The sequence below is a fragment of the Coniosporium apollinis genome (assembly GCF_000281105.1).
Source record: "Coniosporium apollinis CBS 100218 chromosome Unknown supercont1.38, whole genome shotgun sequence".
NCBI lineage: Eukaryota > Fungi > Ascomycota > Dothideomycetes > Coniosporium > Coniosporium apollinis.
In genome coordinates, this window is record NW_006913300.1 from 91,415 (window position 1) to 107,468 (window position 16,054).

A 16,054-nucleotide genomic window follows, 5' to 3' on the forward strand; every position below is an offset into this window, starting at 1 on the left:
CAGTGTAGGAGCTGATCATGCTTGTGCTAGGGCCGGGCGACATCTGGCTTACAGGTGGTCTTCACTGGGGCATATTCGAATTTGTATTGGTAACCAAGCTTCTGTATGCCATCCCTATCATATCATCTACAACATCAACGATCCACTTGCTGACAACTTCTGCATACGCCGCCATTATGCGTGCAACATCGCTAACCATAGGTGAACGTATTCCTGCACAGCGGACATGTCGACGCATTGCTCGTCTTGAACCACTTATACAAGCAGCTGGTGTGGAACAGGTTCTTGCACGTGCTGCAGCGCTTGTTCGGGAGCTGTTTATCGCCGCTGATAATGGAGTAGCAGATCGCGCACTCGGTCTGGCCCTTCAGCGCGCCCACAACATTCTTCCGCCATGCGATGAGGCCGTCGACGATGTTGTTGTTCTGCTGTCGAGTTAGTTGCCCATTCCCTGCGTACAGTCACAATCAGGGTCGTGGCAAGGTAAGCTTACCGAAAAAGTGATGACGCCCTGTGTACTCCTCAACCAACTCTGCCACTTCCTTTCATCAACGGCGACACGGTTCAAACCCTCGACGACGGCCTGTCGCAGCGGGTAGTTACCAGGCAGCCGGACGATAATCGCCATTGTCTGCTCGTCAACCTCGTAAGACGCCGTGATTTCCTTGGCCCGTTGATTGACCTTGACCTTGAGGGCTTCTTCTGATGACTCCTCTTCCGATGCCGCCCAGTCGCTTACGCTCTTCAACGCATCAGTGATGATGATAGGCGAGATGAACTTTTCTGTCCATGTCTCGACGGCAAGGACTTTCTGCCGTGACTTGCAATCTATCCACCAGACTTTGGTCAGGGCCGGGAGGTGCTTTAGGCAGAGGTAGTACAGATGAGTCAGCAGCCACTGCGTGTCCTTCTCCGGACTCTCCTCATCGGGCCTGTAGGTAGTGATGTCGAACTTTGACACATCGACCGGCTTGCCCTTGGCGTGACCAAGGAAATCAGACATGAAGTCCAGCAAGCCAGCTACGTAGTCGCCGTCTTTGATGTTCTCGACGTAGTCCTCTCGTACCTTATAGGATGCGTTCTGGAAGTGATCGAACACTAAGATCCAGCTGAGGAGGTAGCCCCTCAACGGCAACGGCATCGTCCGCTCGAAGCTGGCGTCTGCAAGTGCGTTTAAGGTGGGTGCTTCCAGGATGAGGGACATCAGCTCCTCCGGCAGCCGCGCGCTCTTCTTCTCCAGCGCAACGTCGAAGGATACCTGCTCCTGAGCCGCCGGTATCTGCTTATGAAGAATTTCAAAGGCGGTCTGCTGCACCGAGCGTGATGCGACGTACAGCAGCGAGAAGAGGTCGCCGGTATCTTTCAGATGCTCAAGGGGTATCTTCGACATCTGGCGGGCGACAAGCTCATTGACGATTTTTAAGGGCTGATGGAACTCGTCTGGGTAGTTTTGTGCCTCTCGAAGGAGGTGAACCAGGCCCTTTGCAGTACCCTCCGCGGCTTCCTTCCAAGCGTCCACCAAGTCGTCGTTCGCATCTTCGTCGGCTTTGAGTATTCGGAGCGTAGAGAAGAGCCTCAGCGATGCGTGGATAACTGGGATGACTCCTTCAATGACGGTGTTGGATTTGTCGGTGAGCTGTTCCTCGGTCCAGACAGCCGTGCACCAGCCGAGTAGATCAGCCCAGTATGGCCCATAGATGTCCCTCATAAGAGGCAGAAGCACTACGAGCGCGCGGCAGACCTCCGCTTGGATGGAGTCGGTGGTTTCATCGTCCTGTAGCCAGGGAATCACGTGCTTGACGAAGAACACCAGGCGCTGCTTGGCTATGCTCTCTGCGGCGTTCTCTACATTCTGTATGATGGCGTTCAGGAAGACCAATTGTCGAAGCCCCTCGTCCGGGCTTTTGCTGATGTTGAGGCCCGTCAAGTCCGCTACCAATTCGTTGCAAAATCTCATGGCTGTCTTGTTGGATGATAGAGGCGTTTGGTATCCTGTTAGGAAAGCGGTAGCGAATAACACGTCTTTTGTTCTCCGTAAACTTCTGATCGTTGTCTCAAGCTCGTCGTTCCGTTGAATTTGCCAGCCTTGCGAGTCAACAACCCCCGCACAGGCGATAGAATATGCCAGCGCGTTGTAGTACGCCCGCGACGAGGTGCCTGCAGCAGCCTTCTCGAAGCGCTTAATGACTGGTGCGGAAATCTCAGGCAGCCAGCGGCTAACCAAGGACGTGGCCCTAAGTAAGAAGCTCATCATCTCTGTTTCCACCTCCGGCGAGTAGATTGACCATAGGTCGTTTGCACCGGCAAGACCAAGATTGTCGTTCCCGAGATGCGCGATGAGCGAAACATAGTAGTAGATCTCTTGCCGCTTCTCTTCTGATACTAACCCTTCAGTGTCCGTGTCCAGGAGCTCTGTGATGTATTGTGCCATTCGAAGAGCGACTGAATAGCCTTCGGCATCCCTTGCGATCTCTAACTCCTTGGTGGAGGGAGCATTTTTGCGGTCCACAAGATAGACCGCACCTCCAAGTGGGCTAGTGATCGCGAGTGATACCCGTGGAGGAGTATCAAAGAAAGGTGCCAGTGCCGATACCCATGCTGGAGCATCGGGCAGCAATTGCTGAAGCATCTCAACGCGGTCAACGGAAGAGTCCTGCAGTAACTTCCGCGCCAAATCAACGAGGGTGCCTACGGACACCGAAGTAGCAGATGCTTCGTGCAGACCACTTTGAATTACAGCAAACATAGATTGCTTCGACGAAGTGCTAGTTGTATCCGCGGATAGGACCACTTGTATCGAGGCGTGCACCTCTGAAGCCTCTTTGGCCACCTCATCATCTGGCGATTCTGTAAGATAGAGTAGGCCCTGAACAAGTTTCGCACCTTCTGCAGTTGGGGCGATCCTGCGTATGATCTCCGGACTGTGCTTGGTCATCTGTTGGAATCCGTGCAAGGCATTTGACGCTTTGTCCTCAAGGGACAACGAGCGGATCATGCTTGCTAGTATCTCGCCTGTAGTGTTTGCGGACAGGACTTGAGTTGAATTTTGCAGGATGCGTAAGGGGAACTTCCAGTCAGCGGCTCCTCCAATGGCCATCTCGGATCTCCTTTTGATGAATGCTTGCAGATCTGGATTTCGGGCGGCTACGTCAAAATCCTTTGGCACGTTTTTCGAAGCCAGCAGTTCTTCTAGCGCAGACTCTTTCAGCGCCGAATCAGGAGCGTTGAGTACGGATTTGAGAGTCGCTTGCCATGCTTCTTGGAACCACTCTTGATCATAGAACGAGTAAAGGATAGAGGCTAGTTGTTTGTAGGAAGGAGACAAAAGGAGTTCGGGGAGGTCGTTAATGGCGAAGAACGATAGCACTTCGCTGGCGTCTGGATAGCCGATAAATGTCCTTCCAACACCGCGAATGATGGCGTCCACAACGCCAGCTGCACCATATGGTTTGCCGTTCCTTGTTTTCAAGACGCTAAGTGCTTCCTCCACGATATATAAGTTCGTCCGCAGCAGAGAAGCGCGACTCGCTTCCGAATCATCTCCTTGTAGTGCCTGGGCCTGCAATGATGCCCATCGTACGCCTTCAGCTTCGATTGATGTCTGGTTCTTGTCGTAGTCTTTTGACTGCTCCGGCAGAGATGTTCTCATGTCTTCCACAAGCGACTCAGACATCTTAGTCCATTCGTCTTTCAGAAGCGAAGGCATAGGTTCGGCTTTGATGGCTTGGGCCGCGATCTTAGTGGCGTGAGCGGCGGGTACAGCCCAATGAGCATCCTCAGGAGCAGGTCTGAAGTAGCAGCGGATGATTGGCAAGACGGTTTGGCGAAAGAGATCCTTCTGATCGTCTTCAGACAGCGACTTTGCTATGATTGTAGCAACGTCAATGTAGGCTTTCCATGCGGCTCCCTGGTTTGCTCTTGGCTCATCCTTCTTCTGGATTCCGCTGTGGCACGCACTGAGCAACTCCACGGACTCGGATAGTTGAGTTGGCAGAACGGATCTGGGTATGCTAGCAAAAAGGTCAACGACATTCGTCCAAAACTTGTCCGGACCCAATTGCGAACCCCGCTTCAGGAACTGTTTAAGGCGCTGTTGCGGTGGTTTCTTGCCCTGATAATGCTGTGTCCAAACGGTAGGTGAGGCTTTCGTTAGTTCTACTACTGCAGAAGAGTATTCATACGAGGAGCCAGTCTGATCCGAGTTCAAGGCGTGAGACAGATAGGCCGAGCTGATAACATCTAAGCTAGCTTCTACGGCCTTCCGTTGCCGGGAGATGCAAGTTTTAAGCAGGCGATGCGTAGCTCTTCTGACTGCTGCATCGTCAAAACATGCCAGCTTCCAAAGCTTTTCGTCTTGTATCAATTCTTCGTAGTAACTTTGCTCTTTGGCGATGTCCTCGGCTTCTAAATTCGCGAGAAGACTGCTGATGGATAACAGACTTGAAGCTATAACCCGACTGTACTTCGCATTCGCGTCGTCCGGGCTTGTTGTTCGCTCGTCGCTCAGTGTCTCTGCCGACTCCTTGTCTATCACATCTCGGCAGAATTCTAGAATGGGCCGCTGGTAAGCTTTTCGTAGATTTCGTATCTTCTCTGGCGATGCGAAGACCTTCTCCAATGCCTCACTGGCCGATCTGGCGGCGGCGCGGTCGTTGTCAAACAAGCCAGAGTACCACGCGCCGATTATTTTGGGCATGTGTTTGGCAGTTCGTTTTCCGCATGATGCCGAGATCTGACCTTGCACAGCATGCGCCAGTTGACGAACTCGGCGAGAGCTATCTATCGATGTGCGTGGGTAGATACTCGTCTGAATATATGAATACAGATTACTACCAAGAAGTATGTACATCGAAGGAGGAAACCCACCCAAGCCTCCAAGACCGCTTCCTCCAAATCAGCGCCGGATGAAGAGACATACGCTTGTAGTTCTTCCAGAGCCTTTGCCTTCGTTGTGCTGTCCTTCTTCGCGAGGTTCTTGAAGACTACGACGATGTTTGGATCTGAGACGGAGGAGAGATCTGGCGGTTCCGCGATATATGATAGCGGCGACGAAGCGGCGCCGAATGGTGTGGCTGATCCAAATCCTCCACCGAATCCCGAACCAAACGCTCCCGGTGTTGCGCGGCTGCTGCTTGCTTGCCCCCTTGCTTGGTGTCTGCTCATGATTGCGCTGAGTCTTGTATCTGGATCAAGGAGATGATATTGGTTGAACTGCAGACTGGAGGGGTTAAGTTGAAGGTGTTTTTAGGGTTGCAAGATGACGCACATTCAGAGGGCTAAGCTTTCGCCTCTATCCGCGCACTAAGCACATGGGCATTAGCGCGCTTTCTCCGCAAGGCTCCACATCTAAGAAGATCATCAAGTAGGCAACGGCAACAACCAAGCCAAGTTGATAGCTTCATCCCGTTGGTCTTCTCTCCATCCAAACTATCGGAGTCTTTTGTTCCGCGGCGTTCAGGATGAAGTTCAATATTGAGTCAGTCAGACAAAGTCCTCTACCTTTTCAATATGGCTGACCGCCGCAGTGACCTTCCGATACTCTTCCCGTATCCTAGAATATACCCGGAGCAATATGAGTACATGTGTGCGCTCAAGAAGACCTTGGATGCAGGCGGACACTGCGTTTTGGAGATGCCTTCAGGCACAGGCAAAACAGTTACTCTGCTGTCATTAATCGTCGCGTACCAGCAGCATCACCCCGAAAAGCGGAAGCTGATCTACTGCTCACGTACTATGTCGGAGATCGAAAAGGCTTTGGCCGAGCTGAAGGCTCTCATGAAGTATCGAACCGAGCAACTAGGCTATGAAGAGGACTTCCGGGGCCTCGGTTTGACTAGCCGGAAGAACCTATGTCTTCACCCGTCAGTAAAGCGCGAAAAGAGTGGCAACGTTGTGGACGCACGATGTCGAAGCTTGACAGCAGGTTTCGTCAAAGAGAAGAAGGAACGAGGAGAGGATGTGGAACTATGTGTTTACCATGAGAACCTCGATCTGCTAGAACCGCACAATCTGATACCGCCCGGTGTCTGGACGCTTGACGGCCTGCTCAGGTATGGCGAGCAACAGAAGCAATGTCCATACTTCACAGCTCGGAGAATGATGCCATTCTGTAACGTCATCATCTACTCCTACCACTATTTATTGGACCCGAAGATTGCGGAACGAGTGTCGAAAGAACTGTCGAAAGACTGCATCGTGGTGTTTGACGAAGCCCACAACATCGACAATGTCTGTATTGAGTCGCTCAGTATCGACATTACGGATGACTCTCTCAAAAAGGCTACCACGGCAGCCAACAGCCTCGACCGCAAGATCACCGAGATGAAGTCTACGGATGCAGAGAAGCTGCAGAATGAATATGCCAAGCTTGTCGAGGGCTTACGGGATGCCGATGAAGCTAGAGATGAAGACGCTTTCATGGCAAACCCAGCACTACCTGATGACTTGCTAAAAGAAGCTGTACCCGGCAACATCCGGCGAGCGGAGCACTTCATTTCGTTCCTCAAGCGATTCATCGAGTACTTGAAGACGCGAATGAAGGTTCTCCATGTCATCTCAGAAACTCCGCCGTCTTTCCTTAATCACGTGAAGGAACTTACTTTCATCGAGAAGAAGCCATTGCGATTCTGCGCGGAGCGCCTGACGTCCCTAGTGAGGACACTGGAACTGACTAACATCGAGGATTACCAGGCACTCCAGGAAGTAGCTACATTCGCTACCCTCGTCTCAACGTATGACACCGGGTTTCTCCTCATTCTTGAGCCATTTGAAACGGAAACTGCAACAGTCCCCAATCCCGTTCTGCACTTCACCTGCCTCGATGCGGCTATAGCCATCAAGCCCGTTTTTGAGCGATTCAGCTCCGTCATCATCACTTCCGGTACCATCTCGCCCATGGAGTTCTACCCGAAAATGCTCGGTTTCACGACCGTCATCGAGCAATCCTTCACCATGACTCTCGCCCGCAAATCGTTCCTTCCAATGATCGTCACCCGCGGTAGTGACCAAGGTGCCATCAGCTCTGGCTTCCAAACCCGCAACGACCCCTCCGTCGTCCGCAACTACGGCAACCTCCTCATCGAATTCTGCAAGCTGACACCCGACGGCGTCGTGGTGTTCTTCCCGTCATACCTCTACATGGAGTCCACCATCGCCAACTGGCAAGGCGCTGGCATACTCGACTCGATCTGGAAATACAAGCTCATCCTTGTCGAGACGCCCGACAGCCAGGAAACTTCACTTGCTCTCGAGACGTACCGCACAGCCTGCAACAACGGACGCGGCGCCGTCCTGCTGTGCGTCGCGCGTGGCAAGGTCAGCGAGGGGATAGACTTCGACCACCACTACGGGCGGACGGTGTTATGCATCGGCGTCCCATTCCAGTACACCGAATCCCGCATCCTGAAAGCGCGGCTCGAGTTCCTCCGCGAAACCTACCACATCAAGGAAAACGACTTCCTGTCCTTCGATGCCATGCGGCACGCAGCACAGTGCCTAGGCCGCGTGCTGCGCGGCAAGGACGACTACGGAATCATGGTGCTCGCGGACCGCCGCTTCGCGAGGAAGAGGAAGGAGCTGCCGAACTGGATTAATCAGATGTTGCCGGACTCGGATGCGAATCTGAGCGTGGATCAGGCGGTGGCGATTGCGAGGAAGTTTTTGAGGGATATGAGCGTGCCGTATCCGGAGCGCTTACAGGAGGGTGTTAGCAGGTGGAGCTTGGAGGATTTGGAGAGGTATAAGCAGAAGAAAGAGGAGGAGGAGATTAGGCATTTGCAGATGCGGCAGGATGGTGGGAGTGCCATGAACGGCGATCATGTCATGGGTGGGATGGAGGAGTTTGATGTTGAGGAGGATGAGGAGGCGCTGATGGCGGATTTGTAGTTTGATAGGCGACGGACTTCAGGAACTACACCTCAAACAATCAGTCAGGAGTTGGGCGCTCAGGACATCGTGGGGGCAATCAGAATACCCGTATTTCTTAACATCTGCACTGCGACAGAAGAACATCAGCGGTCCTGAAAGAATCTTCCGCAATGCCGATGTGATTAAGAACATACCATCACGGCCCTAATATGCGGCTATTTGAAGAAGCCCTGCAAGAACGCTCGTGATCTACCCACGGAAGGAGCATCACTTGCCTTCAGGAGAAACTGCCTTCTCGCTGCAGATCAAAGAGTATAGAACAGCTACTGATAGAGCTATCTAGCACATCTACAAGGACCTCGGGCTTAGAAAGCCTCGCACCTGCGTCTCCGTTTCGCAGAATGAGATTTCCGAAGCATGCGCAAAAGATTGCTAGAGGGCTCATGATTGGGCAAATCCTTCCCCATACGATGCAGTCAATAATTATTTAGAAGACGTATCAAATCTCGTCTGACCAACATGTAGCAGTTGGTTTTGAAGATCCCTACAGCGGTGATCCTTTCAGGGATTGGTTGGACTGAGTAGAGTACCCTATGCAAACCACTCGTTGGATCAACTGAATGAAACTAATTCTCAAAGAGGTATTTCGCAGATACCGCTACCAATGACGCCTTCACAGGTCTTGTTATCAGTAAATACCGTGGGAGTGAGATTTCTGCATAGCCCCATGCCCCAGTGCCTCCAAACCGCTCATGCGAATGCTACGCCCAGACGCCTCTCACAAAACTAACGTCGAATCGAGACCTAAGCGCGCCCCATCTTGAATCGCAAACCCTTCACTCGTCCTCCTCCGGATCATACAGATCCAACCCACCAAATACCGCCCCCTGTCCCTCGCCCCTCCTCGCCGACTGCGCAGCCCACGCCTCCCTCCTTCTCCCCTCCTCCTCTTCCTCCTCCCTCTTCCGGCTTTCCTCCTCCTCCGCCCTCCGTCTCTCCTCCGCCTCCTGCTCCTCCGGCGGCAGCACAGCCGCCGGGTCTCGCCCCCGCTCCAGCATCCGCTGTATCTCCATCAGCCCGCCCCGCTGGATCACCGCCTCGCTCGGCCATGGCACGAAGGGGGTGTGCGACATTGAGTCGAGCCAGTCGCGCTGCTCTCGGGTCAGGGTTGCGAGGGCGACGCCTTCGTCTTTGGGCAGGTCGGCTTGGGGGTCGGGGTTTGGGGCTGCGGCGATCGCGCTGTCGGCCACGGCGGGCGTGCCGGAGGTGCCGTTCGCCAGCTGCGTGTCGTCGGGGGGCTTGGGAGTTGCGTCGGGCGCTGATGGCTTGGGAGGAGAGGGTGCGGGCCGGTAGTTGGGCGGGAGGGTGAACTTAGCGATGCGCTTTGCGTAGCTGAGGAGTTCGTCGAAAGGGACGTCTTTGGAGGACGCGGGAAAGGTGCTCACGGGCGTGTTGATGAGCTCTTTGCGGGCGTCGGCGAGGGAGCGAAGTTTTGATTTTGCTTGCGCGGTTAGGGCGTCGGCGGTTTGGCGGAGGTGGAGGATGCGCTGGTGGTTCGCTTGGTGGGTTGCTACTGTAGGTAGGGCTTAGCATGTGATGCTGAGGACAGGGAGCGCATCGGAAGGGCGTACGTTGCTCAAGTCCTTGGAGAAGCTGGTCATCTGCTGCTACTAGGTCGTCTGCTGCTTTCTCGGACGGATTGTAGGAGGTTATCGAGTTGACGAGCGTGTTGAGTGCGGCTTCCACGCGCTGAAAGTGGGTGTCGAGGATAGCATCCATGATATGTGTGGTGTTTGGTTAAGCAGGGTGCTAGATTATCGATGCGACAACTCGTTGGTGTCTTTTGAACTACCTCCATTGACAAGGGCTCAGAGTTTCATTCATCAGAGGTTCTCTTCGAGTCGAAGCGTTCCTCGCTGGCGTCTGGAAACGCGTTGACCCGTGACCTCTACCCAGGTATCGATAGACCGCGGCTCTTCCTCAAGTGCTGTAGCTTGAGCCAAGCACAGGTGAGATCAAGCGCAGCACAAGCTACAAGGCGGGCATAGTCAAATGCCATTGAACAATAGCTAAGTTAGGTGCCTACCAGCATCCGGGAGCCTCAGGTTTTGTTCAATGGGAGTTCTGCGCTGGCAAGGCCTGCAAAATGCTTGGATGGAGAGGTTTGTGGCTTGTCTCCGGGCGGAGCCAGTTAGAGATCATCTTGGCCCTCGAGCAGCAGCGCTAAGAAGAGGCGCTACGAGTGCATCGTCTGCCGTGACGCCGGTTTGGCCTTGTCTACTTCACCTTGGTCCTAGACTGCCCGCTACCTTACCTACTTAACCTCAACGCTCGCCCTTGTTGCTGTCGCTTCAGCAAAATCCGCCTACTCCAGACGACCCACTCCAGCACACAGCCCTTTTCAGCGCCGACTTGCATCACTACTACGTCTTCCGCCGACGGGATCTGACCCAGCCCCACCGCAGCAGAGCCCGCCTCCGAATCACATCTACGCGCCGAGAAGGATTACTGGGGTTTCTGCAGCCTGCGACAACAGCCAAGCACCACCGAACAACTGCGTCGTCAAGCAGCCGTCATTCGCCATGGGGAAGTCGTAAGTGTACCTTTTCCCGTCTCCAATCGCGCCTGTCTGCACTTGCGACCCGCTGCCGTTGCAGTCGGCCCTGGCCAGGGAGACACAAGGAAAGAAATGGCGCAACCAAACGACAAAAGGGACCGATTCCGCGACAAGAGAAATGCTGTTTTCCAGGGCTCACTCCACGGCCTAAACTACCGGTGGACCTCCAGACCCTGAATTGCGAGTAAGATTTGTCGCAACACCGAGCAAACAGCCATGCAGCACTCCGAAGCAGCCTCGCCGATTAGCAGGATATCCCTCTTGCCAAACTCACATCCACCGCTCAAGTTCGCCAGAAAACACCGTCCCGCCCATTTACCACACACATACTCCTTCGGCCATGACAGCTACAAAATTCGCCGGAACAAGGCCTTGAAGATCCGGATCAGGACACTGGAGCAACACCTTTTCCACCGGACCAACATCAGTTGTCTCGTCATTGAGAATGCCCGGCTGATTATCCAACTCCACAGCCAGAGCAAGCTCTCCCAAGCAGAGCTCGCTGAGCTACAGAGGGCCACACACTTTGACAAGAAGGAGCTACAACAATGGTATAAGGGTACGTCAGAACCACTTATTGGAACGCTCCGCCGAAGCAAGGCTGACAGGGGCACGTCCACTCATAGGTTTCCTAAAGGACTGCCCCTCTGGCATGCTTACCAAGGAGGAGTTCCAAAAGATCTACAAGCAATTCTTCCCCTTCGGCGACCCCTCGTCATTTGCAGACTACGTCTTCAACGTCTTTGATGCAGACAAGTCAGGCTCAATCGACTTCAAGGAGTTCATCTGCGCGCTGAGCGTGACGAGCAGAGGGAAGATGGAGGACAAACTAGACTGGGCATTCCAGCTGTACGACATAGACGGCGACGGCAAGATCAGCTACGAGGAGATGCTTGCGATCGTCGAGGCGATATACAAGATGGTGAGTCTGACGGCAGTGCTTTCGGGAAAGTCAAGGTCACAGATAGCTAACTCCTGCAGGTCGGCTCCATGGTCAAACTCCCCGAAGACGAAGACACGCCGGAGAAGCGCGTCCGGAAGATCTTCAGAATGATGGACAAGGATGAGAACGGAAGCCTGGACATGGCCGAGTTCAAGGAGGGCTCGAAGCGCGACGAGACCATCGTCTCCGCCCTCTCGCTCTACGATGGCCTGGTTTAGCTGTCTTTGTCCCTTGAGCTTTTCTATGTCCCTGATTTGTTCGATGATATCACCTGAGTTTTCCGGCCTCTCAATGTATAGAGGTATTCTCCTAGAGTAAGCGGGTCACGGGGTGGCATTAGTGCATTGTATGAGGATGGCTGGAAGATAGTAGTGTTTACCGTACGAAGCATCCGGATCTCTCATATCCGTGTACTCTATGAACTGCCGATGTCTTCCAACGTGGAACTTGGTTGGCGACCGAATGTAGCCGGAGCACTGTACCTTACCAGACCCATATCAATCTCTGTCACCGTCAAGGCAGCCTTGGAAACCCCTACCCAATCCGCCTCTCATCCGTGTACCTAGGTAGTAGCTTCAGACGGCTTTGACGATCCGTCGATCAAACCCCGGTGGTGTGGCTGAGACGCGCCGAGAATCCAGGGTCGGTCCAAGCCGCACACTCTTTGGGCTGCAAGGCTGAAGCTTCTGTTCGTCGCGCCTTACATACGTGTGCTCCACCAATCCCTCTACCATCTTCTGCTGATTACAATCTAGACGTCTCAGCTAGAGGCCTCCTGCAGACTCCGCTGATTGTGTTTGCAACTCTGTGCTGCCCGGTTGGGCATTGTATGTACAGCAACATCCGCCCCTGCATACGACACTCCCTGTGCTATCCCAACTCCAAGCCGTCACTGATCCGACTACAGAGACATCACGGACATATCGCCATGCGACTTCGCGATCTCACATCACCGGGCGTGGTGCTCTCAACCCTCCTCCTCCTCACACCATGTCCTTCATCAGCGTTCTACCTCCCTGGCGTAGCACCGACGTCTTACAAGTACGGCGACGAAGTGCCCCTACACGTGAACCACCTGACGCCCGCCGAATCGCAAAAAGACGCTCAGGTGCGGTCCGTCTTCTCCTTCGACTACTACCACTCGAGGTTCCACTTCTGCGAGCCAGCGGGCGGAGCAAAATACATCTCAGAATCGCTGGGGAGCATACTGTTCGGGGACCGGATACAGACGTCGCCATTCGATCTGCGTATGGGCAAGAATGAAACCTGCAAAGCAGCGTGCTCGGAACAGAAGTTTGCCCCACGAGAAGCGAAGTTCGTGAACAGGCGGATATGGCAAAGCTACAATCTCAACTGGCTGGTTGATGGGCTACCGGCTGGACAGCTACAATACGATCCGAATACTATGACGCAGTTCTACAGCCCCGGGTTTGCTCTCGGCTCTGTGGAGAACGAGCAGCCGAGGCTCAACAATCACTACGACATTGTGATCGACTTCCACCAGCCGAGCAGGGACACCTACCGGGTAGTTGGCGTGTTGGTGGAGCCGCGCTCACTGAGAGATTCGAAAATGATCGGAGACGGAAAAGCCGAATGCGGAGATCCGAAAGATCCGCTTATACTATCGGAGAAAGAGTCGACCACCGCGTTGTACACGTATAGTGTGTATTGGCGGCCATCCAAGACGTCGTTTGCTACTCGATGGGACAAGTACCTGCACGTTTACGACCCGAGCATTCACTGGTTCTCGCTCATCAACTCTGCCGTCATCGTTGTCTTCTTGATATGCATGGTGGCAACCATCTTGATCCGGACGTTGAGGAAGGACATCGCCAGATACAACCGCCTAGACGAGCTCGCCTTGGATGACCTATCAGGCACAAGCGTGGTTGAAGAGGGTGTGCAAGAGGACTCCGGCTGGAAGCTCGTCCACGGCGACGTCTTTAGACCACCGAAGCATCCTCTCCTGCTCAGCGTGCTCCTCGGCAACGGAGCCCAGCTCTTCATGATGACTGGATTCACAATAGGTGGGCGGGTTCTCTCCTCACTAATCCCGTATCTCCAACTAACAAACCCCCCCAGTATTCGCCCTCCTCGGCTTCCTCTCCCCCTCAAACCGCGGCTCCCTCGCCACCGTGATGATCCTCCTCTACACGCTCTTCGGCTTCATCGGCGGCTACGTCTCCGCGCGCACCTACAAGCACTTCCGCGGCGAGTCCTGGAAGCTCAACTTCGCCTACACGCCCCTGGCTCTTCCGGGGCTCGTCTTCAGCACCTTCTTCCTGCTCAACCTCTTCGTGTGGGCCAAGGCCGCCTCCGGCGCCGTGCCCTTCGGCACCATGGTCGTCATCGTCGGTATCTGGTTCCTCATCTCCGTCCCGCTTTCCCTGACGGGGTCGTGGCTTGGCTTTCGCGCGCCCGTGGTCGAGGCGCCGGTCCGCACGAACCAGATCCCGAGACAGATCCCGCCCGCCGGGGGGTATTTGAGGCCGCTGCCGAGCATGTTGCTGGTGGGCGTCCTGCCGTTCGGCGCGATCTTTGTCGAGCTCTACTTCATCATGAACAGCATCTGGTTCTCCAAGGTGTACTACATGTTCGGCTTCCTGTTCGTGTGCTTCGGGCTCATGATCATGACGTGTGCGGCGGTCACGGTGCTGATGGTGTATTTCTTGCTGTGTGCGGAGGACTATCGGTGGCAGTGGCGCGCGTTCATGACGGCGGGCGCCAGCGCGGTCTATGTGTTTGCGTATTGTTTGGTTTATTGGGTCAGGACGATGGCGTTTTCGAGCGTTACGGGCGCTGGCTTGTTTTTAGGGTATAGTGCGTTGATCAGTGTGCTGTTTTTTGTGCTTACGGGTGAGTTGGCATCGCTGTCCCTTGATTTTGGCTGGAGACTTGTTTTACTGACGAGATGCAGGCACGATTGGGTTCTTTGCGAGTTGGTTTTTTGTGCTCAAAATCTATGGGTCTATCAAGGTCGATTAGAGAGAGACGGGATTGGACCTGCCGGCGTCTTCGGATCTAGCTCACAGCTGAACACAAGAGTTATGGTATCTATCTTCTTTAGTGGTTGATTGTAGCGCGTGACGGCGAATGAAATCACCCATCGAAAAACTTCAGTTTTGATGAATGCGTCTGTTTAGTCCCTAATGGCACAAGCACACGCCGATAGATCTGATGCGTGAAGACAACTTCAATTGGATTGCTCACACTCCGGCCAGACGATTATTGACAGTTGGATCTCTAGCTCCGTGTGGAATTATATACAGTTCAGACTGTGTCCTTAGTGCCATCGTATCCTCTGACTACAAAAATGCCTTGGCTATTTTGCAATCGCGCCCAACCTATAAAGATGTTCTTCAGGCGCTAGAATATCATCAGTTGTTCAAGTCTGTAAAAACTTCATTGCGGAAGACGATAGAACAGCTATTTTCTAGTATCAAGAGAAGGATGAGAACAGCTCTTTTAGCCACGACTGAGGGTCTCAGGAGCGAAGATGAAGCTATGCGACTCCGTGTGAGATATCTCTCCCACTGAGCAGTTCTGTCTAGCTAATGGAGTCTGAACAGAGAGCACTGCATGGCGACAAGTGTATGGATTTTCCATCCACGAGTGCGGCTTACAGACTCACCACGGCTGCGCTGAGAGTGCTCCTACTCCCCAGGGGTAGACTCAGGAATCCGTTGCCGCCCTGCAGTTGGATTTTTGTAGGTTCGCGTGGCCACGGATTTTTGGTTCTGCCCTTGGGAGGCACCTGAGTGACAGAAATTGCCGGACTCGGGAAAACAGATCGGTCTTCAGTTAGCTTACGGAGGTCATGAATAGGCGTGATCCTTCATGATATGCTGCCATATAAACATGTGCAAGCTAGATCTAGAGGTAGGATGGCTAGAGTAAAGATCTTTAGAGATACGGTGAATCTAATAGACTTTGGTGATTTAGGAGTAAGTTATAAGGCCGCACACGAGTGATAGAACTCGCCTAGACACGCCAATCGCTGGACTTCTAATCCACTCCTAAACCCCCAAAATCTATTAGACTCGCCACGTTCCTAAAGACCTTTACCCCAGCTGTTCCACCTCTAGTTGTAGCCTGAACGCACTCTTAAGGTGGTATACTATAAGGAGTTGCTTCTATTCGTAGCCTTTCCTTAGCTGACTGAAGACCTATCTATTTTGGAGTCCGGCGATTTCTGTCACTCGCGTGGGAGGTCAAGATGTCCAAACCTCTTCGTGGCCCATGCATCGCGGGCCGTGAGGCGCAAATTGCGGGGAAGCGCGGACGGCACAGAGAAAGTGTCATCGGGGGACGCCTGCAGTTCCTTAAGGCCGTAGCTGAGCGGCGGTGTCCGTCAGTAAGTACCGTGTACCCCGCTGGACACTCTTTCAGACTGTTAAGATTGTAGTGACGTGCTACTGTATTGAGAGTTATGAAACAATAACAATCGTCTGAAGAAGGAGATGGGATCCAAGTGCTCGCGCCATCTAAACCCTTGATTCGGCTCAGGCGCCGAGACCGCCCCCAAGCTGAATTGAAGATCGCCTCAGGTCGGGCCAAACCACTTGCAGCACAACTGTGACCCCACTCGAAGGCCGCCGCGTCAGATCAAACCTCCATCAGATCAACCT

The 16,054-nt window shown here is 53.7% G+C and overlaps 5 protein-coding genes across 5 annotated transcripts; 3 read left to right on the plus strand and 2 right to left on the minus strand.

Annotated features, from left to right (window-relative positions):
- Positions 1-191: 191 nt before the first annotated feature.
- W97_07383 (uncharacterized protein) lies at positions 192-5,163 on the minus strand (the record flags this gene model as incomplete). Its single annotated transcript, XM_007785013.1, has 3 exons — positions 192-425; positions 494-4,807; positions 4,867-5,163. The coding sequence occupies 3 exons, from the start codon at positions 5,161-5,163 to the stop codon at positions 192-194; spliced, it is 4,845 nt and encodes a 1,614-aa protein (XP_007783203.1).
- A 345-nt stretch (positions 5,164-5,508) lies between these two features.
- On the plus strand, positions 5,509-7,884 carry W97_07384 (DNA repair helicase rad15; the record flags this gene model as incomplete). Its single annotated transcript, XM_007785014.1, has 1 exon — positions 5,509-7,884. One exon carries the CDS (start codon positions 5,509-5,511, stop codon positions 7,882-7,884), a length of 2,376 nt encoding a protein of 791 aa, XP_007783204.1.
- An 818-nt stretch (positions 7,885-8,702) lies between these two features.
- On the minus strand, positions 8,703-9,645 carry W97_07385 (uncharacterized protein; the record flags this gene model as incomplete). The annotated part of the gene is made up of 2 exons (XM_007785015.1): positions 8,703-9,439; positions 9,498-9,645. The coding sequence occupies 2 exons, from the start codon at positions 9,643-9,645 to the stop codon at positions 8,703-8,705; spliced, it is 885 nt and encodes a 294-aa protein (XP_007783205.1).
- Positions 9,646-10,699: 1,054 nt separating this feature from the next.
- Positions 10,700-11,644, plus strand: W97_07386 (uncharacterized protein; the record flags this gene model as incomplete). Its single annotated transcript, XM_007785016.1, has 3 exons — positions 10,700-11,042; positions 11,110-11,405; positions 11,465-11,644. The coding sequence occupies 3 exons, from the start codon at positions 10,700-10,702 to the stop codon at positions 11,642-11,644; spliced, it is 819 nt and encodes a 272-aa protein (XP_007783206.1).
- A 710-nt stretch (positions 11,645-12,354) lies between these two features.
- On the plus strand, positions 12,355-14,411 carry W97_07387 (uncharacterized protein; the record flags this gene model as incomplete). The annotated part of the gene is made up of 3 exons (XM_007785017.1): positions 12,355-13,453; positions 13,509-14,282; positions 14,344-14,411. The coding sequence occupies 3 exons, from the start codon at positions 12,355-12,357 to the stop codon at positions 14,409-14,411; spliced, it is 1,941 nt and encodes a 646-aa protein (XP_007783207.1).
- Positions 14,412-16,054: the final 1,643 nt, after the last annotated feature.